Genomic DNA, 7,238 nt, shown 5'->3' with positions numbered 1-7,238 from the left:
TAATCAACAATACAAGAACTTGATGTAATGTACTAAATTGATCCAACAAAACACTTTTTTTTGGGGTGGAAATGTAAATAGTAAATAATGAAATCGAGAATAATATGAGTATTGGAGTTGCACTAAATTGTAAATCTACTTGGAATTATTAAGCAACTAGTTTAGATCGCAGCATAAATGCGCGGTATTCATAGAGTTTTTACTTTTATATTATTTAATAATGCTAAATTAATACTTCACTACTTTTTCATATTTCATGTCATTATATTTTGATATGAGAAAAAAATTGAACTGTAAAATTATTCAAGAAAAACGAGTAAAATTGAACTGCAAAATAATAATGGTATTTAATTAATTGTTCATTTTCTCGTTATTATATATTTTTTCTAGAAAAAAAATTTAAAACTGAAAATTAGTCAAAGAGAATTGAGTAACGTACATGTATTTTTTAAAAACTAATTTTTATACCACAAAGCTAATGATTCCAATTTATTAATTCTCTCATTTGTTTTGTCATGTAAGTAATAAAAACGATTTATAGTTTTGTTTATACATAGTATGAGTAAGTCATTCTCAAATAATAGCATCTATCAATAAAAGATTTAATAGTTTATAGCTTTATATTATTTATTTATATTTTAATTAAAATATTATAGTTTAGTGTTTAGTAAAAATTATAAAATTTGATGAAAAAGTTAATATTAAATGAAAAAAAATTATATAATGAAATACATTATAATTATTAATTACCTAATTTAGTGAATACAATTAAATTATCAATAGTTTCCTTATTTATAAAGATGCTTTTTGGAGGGAAAATTTTGTAGTTCATCTATTTATTTAGTAAATAAGGGATTAAGCAAGCATGTTGCTAATTGCTATACTTGAGGAAGACGTGTCAAACACATCGGGTCATGTTCGATTCATATTCACATATCACATGTAAATGAGTTACAAACTATTCAACCAATTTTGTGCTATGTTTGTCTAGGCCTTAAATATAAAAGTGTCATCGTTCTCAACCCAAACCCGTTAATTTCGTGCCAGGTTTTGTGTTAAGTCAACATTTGAAAAGTCTATATATGTGATGAAGGGTCAAAATATTTAAAGATTAATTTAAATAGGTAATAGGTAATTCATATCGGGTTTGTGTTCCGACAACTCAACCCAAACTCGGCTCAATTAAATTTCATGCCGTGTTGATGTCCACCTACTTACGAAAATGGGTCATTATACCTCAACTCAAACTTGTTGATTGTGTCGTATTCGTGTTGTTTTTTCAGTTAGTGTTATTGTTTATCGGCTTTACTTGTAGCCTTAATCTTCAAATACGGAGTACTCTATTACGGCTTCTTTTGTAGGGTGAATTGATAATACCGAATATAGTATCACAAAATCTCATTGAAGACGGACGATATCCGTCAGACGGATACCGTTTCCTCTCACAAAATCCCATTGAGAGGTGAGTGGGAAGCACATAGGGGGTGCCCCACCTTGTCCCCTCTCCTTTTTGTGAGAGGTGTTCGCGATTTAATTTTTTGACGGGATTAGCCGTCAGTAAAAGCCAAATTGATATAGTATTCCATCACTATTCAAGAAACTGAATATCATAAATTTTGGGTTCAAAATAGATAATGTTTAAAATTAAGTTAAAACCTCTCATTAATGAGAACATAAATTGCAAAAAGGAGAACATAAAATTATTCAACGGTCTTCTAACAATTTCTACACCCGATTGATTATGTCATAATAATTGAAATGAAGGAGAGCATGACATTACAAAACAATTGTTCCGAAATTTGGCCCAGCATTACAAAACAATCTCCTCTTGAGGCACCGACTCACGGAACTTGAAAGCAAGATCTTCGGGTCATTCAGCTCCATGATAATATGACATATACAAGTCGTGGTCGTCTGGTCGGGCAATGAAACCGAGATCACGGAAGATATAAATTACATCATCTTTTGCAGGAATGCACAAAATACAACATCGACAATGTACAATTTCCTATTAAGACTACACTACTGAGACATTTACATTTCAGGTAATTCCAAACAAAGCCTTGGAAGAAATTTCAGGAAGACCACTTCGAGGTACATTGTATGTTGTTGACTAGACATCACCCCTTAAGATCCGAAATGCCCTCCCTATACAAACAAAATTACCATCAGTATGAATGTATGATGAATAACGTTGAGATGTGTTTTTCCACACGACAACAACAATAGCCTTGCATGGTGATTGGTGAATGCATGTAAAGTGTAAACTTCCACTTATCACTTCTCACCTCAATGTGTCTGGAAGGAGAAAGAGTACCTGCTCAGATGACTGTGCTCATTCTAAAGGGACAATTGCGCCTTAATGATGGTATCACTCATGCCCTTAGCATATGGGAACATGTGCCCAGCCCCTGGTATTTCGTGGTAATGAATCCATGGGAGCTTTTCAGCTATATAACGCTGTAATATGGCTGGTACAAGTAAATCTTCATCGCCTTGCCAAAGGTGAACGCTGCCTTCGCTGTTTGGGAATGGATTCGTCAATTCAGTTGGATCAAATTCCCATTTGCCAAAGCCCACAATCAAATCACGGTGGAGGGATTCAAATTCTCCTTGCTGTCTCACTGAAGTCTGACGAATAGTCACGAAAAACATTGCCGACAATCAGAAAACAGCTTACTTACAGGCACTTGCACAAAACTGGATGCGGGTAAACTGTTTCTAATTAAGGTGTGTTGTTTAACTGAAGACAATGGAGCAAAATATAATCAATAAAGTATTCTCACTACGGATTATGTCACCAACACATAATAAACTCAAATGCTCATTTTCTGAGCTAATAGGTTCAGGCAGATTCGCACCCCCCTCTTAGAATGATGTCAATTGCAAAAACATATGACACCGACAAGGCGACAATTAAAGCAGCTCTTGTCATATATCATACCAAAAAAGTTAAGTTGAAGAGGTATAGCAAGTTTCAAAATAAAGGTATCTTCTACAATTATTGAAATGAGCTACATAATCAAGTCTAGGCTCGTTCAGAGTAAAAGAAGATATCGGTAAGCCGGTAGCTCTTGACATCAATCAAAGGGGTTAAGGACTAAGGAGTCTGTCAAATCCAAATAATCTGAAGGAACAGACTAGTGCTCTTAGTAAACCTTGTTCTCATTTGACACATCAAGTCACAGCCAAAGAACTCTTAACGTTTTTTCAACGAAGAGGGAAGTTACAACTATAATAGCAATAAAAAAATAATTATGGATAGACAATCAAATTTGAAAGCTAAACTCAGAATTAAGAGGATGATTTACCGCATCTTCCCTTTCCCCAAACTGTTCAAGAACTTCTTTGTCATGGCAAGACAAGACGTCAGGGATATGAGAAATCGCACCAAAAGGAGGGAAGAACTTTTGAGTGTTCCACCAATAAGTTAACCAAGGCAAATAGTGTGCCACACGCAGCGACCATATATCCCGTGGAAGCAATTTGGAGAACGCTTCAGAAGACAGATTAGAAGGGAAGCTAGGCCACCAATAGTTGACGGCTGGGGCTATTAATGTTGCTCCAGCTAGCCTAACAGTGTACAGATTCATTACAGAAGTCGGCTCGTCAAGAGGATATTTATTTGATCAACAACACTAAAAACCTCTAGCTTAAAATGCACAAAACTAAGATACATCTCATCAATACCTGTGTGGAATATACTTCAGGCAGCTCCATAAACACTGTCCGCCCATTGAGAAGCCTATCACATAAAACTTTTCCCCAAGCTCCAATTGATCAGCTAGCTCTTCTACATCTAAAGCAATGCTCTTTACTTTCCGATTTGGATCTGGATCACTTTCACCATATCCAGGCCTATCAAATGACACAATATAGATTCCCAAGCTTTGGTACATGTCCTAGAAAAGGAGAAGAGTATCAGATTGATGCACCAAAATAATACTCTGTACAACAATATAGCCAGAGTGGGCAAGTAACAAATAATGACTTGTACCCGAGATAGTAGGTTGGCAACAACAGCATGATGGCGGCAGGTATCAAAGCCATGGACAAACACGAACTTGAATTTAGCGCTGTCTTTGGGGACGCCATGCTCTTTGTAAGCCAAATGCCTTCCATTACTGAGCTTAATTCTTGGTGCAGTAACGGGAGGAGCATGCGGAGAACCACAAATTTTGGGAGGCGGCGGGCGAGCAGCTTGATATGCCCATGCCGACAGACCAACTAGGCTAACTAGAAGAAGTTTGCTAAAAAGACCTGATTATTTTGATATACTTCACAGTCAACACAAGAACGAGAATACGAGATGATATGGATTACAGATCAAAGCCAAGGACTGTTATCGAAAATTATAAGAGAATACACTGGAATGGATTGCCGTTGTTTGGTTCGGGTGTGTATAATAATTTATAGGATAATGAGTACGTCAGGCAATCAACAGAAGCTGGCGAATCTAATCTAATCTAAAACGCCCTATAAGTCTAACCAGGTTGTATAGGGAAAAGATAAAAAGAAAGGACCTGAAAAGGACGAAGAAGGAGTCGGGCTGCGAGTGTGAGATCTGGCTGATGCTGCTGATATCTTCCTCCTGCTTCCACTACTGCCTCCCGTTCTCTCTCCCACCATCCTAATCTGCTTCCCTTTCCCTCTCTTGTTCACCGGATTACCACACACAGATAACTACTTTCTCACAATAAACAATGAAACATCAAACAATGGTTTACCCAATATCACAGTGCTTTTATTTGGTGGTCAGAAACAAATGACTAAGTCATAACACCACCTGGAAACTTCATGAGCGAAACCAATGGTGAATGCAAGTGTAAGCATCAGGGGTCTCGATAAACCCGAAAATTAAATCTTTTGTGTATTTTATCCAATTTTGAGGGAAAAATTTTTATTCTCCGTACTTATTATGTAAATAAAATGGCCGCTTTCAGAACTCGCTACCATGAGTTATAGCCCGTCAAAAAAAAATGATCAAACGGAGGCATACAGAAAAATTTATGGATCGGCCACTAGACAAACTAGTCAACATCAAGACAACAACAATCAACAAAATGGATAAAATCACACACTTAACATCCATAATTCATATATAAAATGAACAAATATATTTGACGAGAATAAAAAAATAATTGCAATCTAACAAAATTCAAATAAACCCACAATCATTTCCATTAAAGGAAATAAAATAGAGATTAATCATAAATAGAATACCCAAAACAAAGCAATAAATCAGTACAGTAATAAATAAACAGTGAGAGCAGAGCTGCAGTAAGCAGTGAAAAAATGGAACGAAAGTAATAATCATACCCAGTAATCACTAATAAGGTAGAAGACTAGATTTTCGAGATTCCCAAATCAGGAGAGTAATAATGAGAGGAGAAGGAAAATGAAAGGAGGAGGAAGGCTACTGCCAAACGGGTCAATCAGATCGTCTTCTTCGGGTGTGCATATTATAGGGCTAGTTCGGATTACGGGTTACTTCGGGTTTTGAATATGTTAGTTGGGTTATTTAAGAGAATTTATTTTGGGTCCGAGTTATTTTCGGGTTAGTGATGATTATTATTATTATTATTATTATTATTATTATTATTATTATTTTTCATTAAAAGAAAAATAAAAGTTTTTAAATGAAATGGGGAGACGAATCCAATGGGCTCCCACATCCTTAGTGAATATTTATTTTTACTTTAATTGTGATAATTAATTTTTTATTTTAACATAAAAAATATCATGTGTGCTTTTAAATTAGTGATTGCAATTTTTTTTGTTCAATTATACTCCCTTCTACCCAAACCAAAGGTAACGGTTGTTTTATCTGTTGCCGGGTTATCCGTGACATATGATATTCTATTGTGTTTATAGATGTATTATCATTTATGACGTTTTGATTTGATTGTCTCTTATATATGTATCATATGCCTTATTTATGATTTACTGCGCATGTTTTGAATGTTAGTCTCATCAAATAGTTCTTGCATCAAATAGTTATATTTATGATGTTCTAATGTGTTTCTGTTTATCTGTTTTTCGATATTTTGTGGTTGGGAGAACCTTGAGTTACTCCCCGCTGACTGTGGCGTTCATGTTTACATGAATGACAGGTTGTGACATGAATGACAGGTTGTGAAGATGCTTACGTGGGGAAGACGTGTGGGCTAGCGAGAACTAAACCTTAGACTAGTAGTCGGTTTATTAGGATTGCTTAGTCTCACTTTTGTCTTTTATCATTCGAGGGATATATTTTCCCTCACCTTTGACTATCACGTTTGTATAATTTAATCTTTATTTCCGCATTCTTTATTTGTGTTTTATATTTTTATGAACCCGCGCTTTAAACTTTAAAAGTTTCAAAAATTTCCTAAAATTTCGCACTTTATTATTGTATTTTTCTTACCGTTATTGCGGGGGTTCACAGTTGGTATCAGAGCCTTTGCTGCTCTTGACGCACACACGTGTACCCCAAACTTAAACTTAACTTGACCTTGAATAATGAATGGGAGATGGGTAGTAGAACTAAGGACCTAAGTTGGTAGTCTCTTTGTGTATGTTATTTGTTAGGTACTAACTTGATTGATTTATTTGGTGTCTTGAGAAGATGGTGCGACCAACCAAGGTGGAGAATACTATCATGGAAGCCCTTACTCAAATTCTCCGGAATCAACAAGATGCCAATGCTTAGGTCAATCCTCGTCCTAACTTACGTGGCAAGAGATCCTTTGTGCCCTCATCTTCATCATCTACTAAGAAGAAGAAGCCATTTCCAAGAGGACAAGTACCAAGTGGACAAGTGCAAGGTGGATAAGCTCCCTCGTCGGAAGATAACCCCGAGGAGACCCCAAGTGTTTCAAGTGTAGGCAAGCTTACCACCCCGGTATTGGATGCTACGATATGCCCTTGAAGTGTTACCTTTGCAAGAAGTCCGGTCATTTCATCAAGGATTGCCCCGAGAAGAAGAAGATTGCTCCTCCTCCTCATGATCCGGAAGCTGAGCCAAGAAGAGCCATTCATGTCGAGAATCAAGTCAGAGTCGTCGTTAATCCCGACACCGTTACAAGTGTGTTTTCTATCTTTGATCCACCTTACCTTGCTTGTATCCCGTGATGTTCTTCCTTCTTCTAAACTCCTTTTAATTTACCTTTGGAGTTTCTCTTATATCATTCATTCCGTTTTACCCTTGGAATTCTTTTGTAATTCTTCCTCTCAACTCACCTTTACACCTTTCCTTT

General features: G+C 36.1%; 1 protein-coding gene across 2 annotated transcripts; it reads right to left on the bottom strand.

The window, feature by feature from the left end:
- Window positions 1-1,614: 1,614 nt before the first annotated feature.
- On the bottom strand, window positions 1,615-5,472 carry LOC141657518 (putative lysophospholipase BODYGUARD 4). Of its 2 annotated transcripts, none has more exons than XM_074464783.1 (7): window positions 5,320-5,472; window positions 4,524-4,683; window positions 3,998-4,260; window positions 3,691-3,902; window positions 3,312-3,573; window positions 2,318-2,631; window positions 1,615-2,148 (listed from the first exon to the last, which is right to left on the bottom strand). In XM_074464783.1, exons 2-6 carry the CDS (start codon window positions 4,627-4,629, stop codon window positions 2,341-2,343), a joined length of 1,134 nt encoding a protein of 377 aa, XP_074320884.1. In that variant the 5' UTR covers window positions 4,630-4,683; window positions 5,320-5,472; the 3' UTR covers window positions 1,615-2,148; window positions 2,318-2,340. The 2 variants fall into 2 exon arrangements, with proteins under 2 accessions (XP_074320884.1, XP_074320885.1); XM_074464784.1 differs by having other exon boundaries at window positions 4,524-4,686; window positions 5,320-5,410.
- Between the last annotated feature and the right edge of the window lie 1,766 nt (window positions 5,473-7,238).

The sequence above is a fragment of the Silene latifolia genome, chromosome 5 (genome assembly GCF_048544455.1).
Source record: "Silene latifolia isolate original U9 population chromosome 5, ASM4854445v1, whole genome shotgun sequence".
NCBI classification, from domain to species: domain Eukaryota; kingdom Viridiplantae; phylum Streptophyta; class Magnoliopsida; order Caryophyllales; family Caryophyllaceae; genus Silene; species Silene latifolia.
This window is presented reverse-complemented; position numbering and strand designations above follow the sequence as displayed.

Excerpts from the sequence above, each read along its gene's own strand:
- LOC141657518 (XM_074464783.1), bottom strand. The coding sequence starts at position 4,629 with ATGGTGGGAGAGAGAACGGGAGGCAGTAGTGGAAGCAGGAGGAAGATA. Across the intron at positions 3,903-3,997 it reads TTGCCAACCTACTATCTCGG|GACATGTACCAAAGCTTGGG; the intron begins GTACAAGTCATT and ends CTCCTTTTCTAG. Across the intron at positions 2,632-3,311 it reads TTGGGGAAAGGGAAGATGCG|ACTTCAGTGAGACAGCAAGG; the intron begins GTAAATCATCCT and ends ACTATTCGTCAG.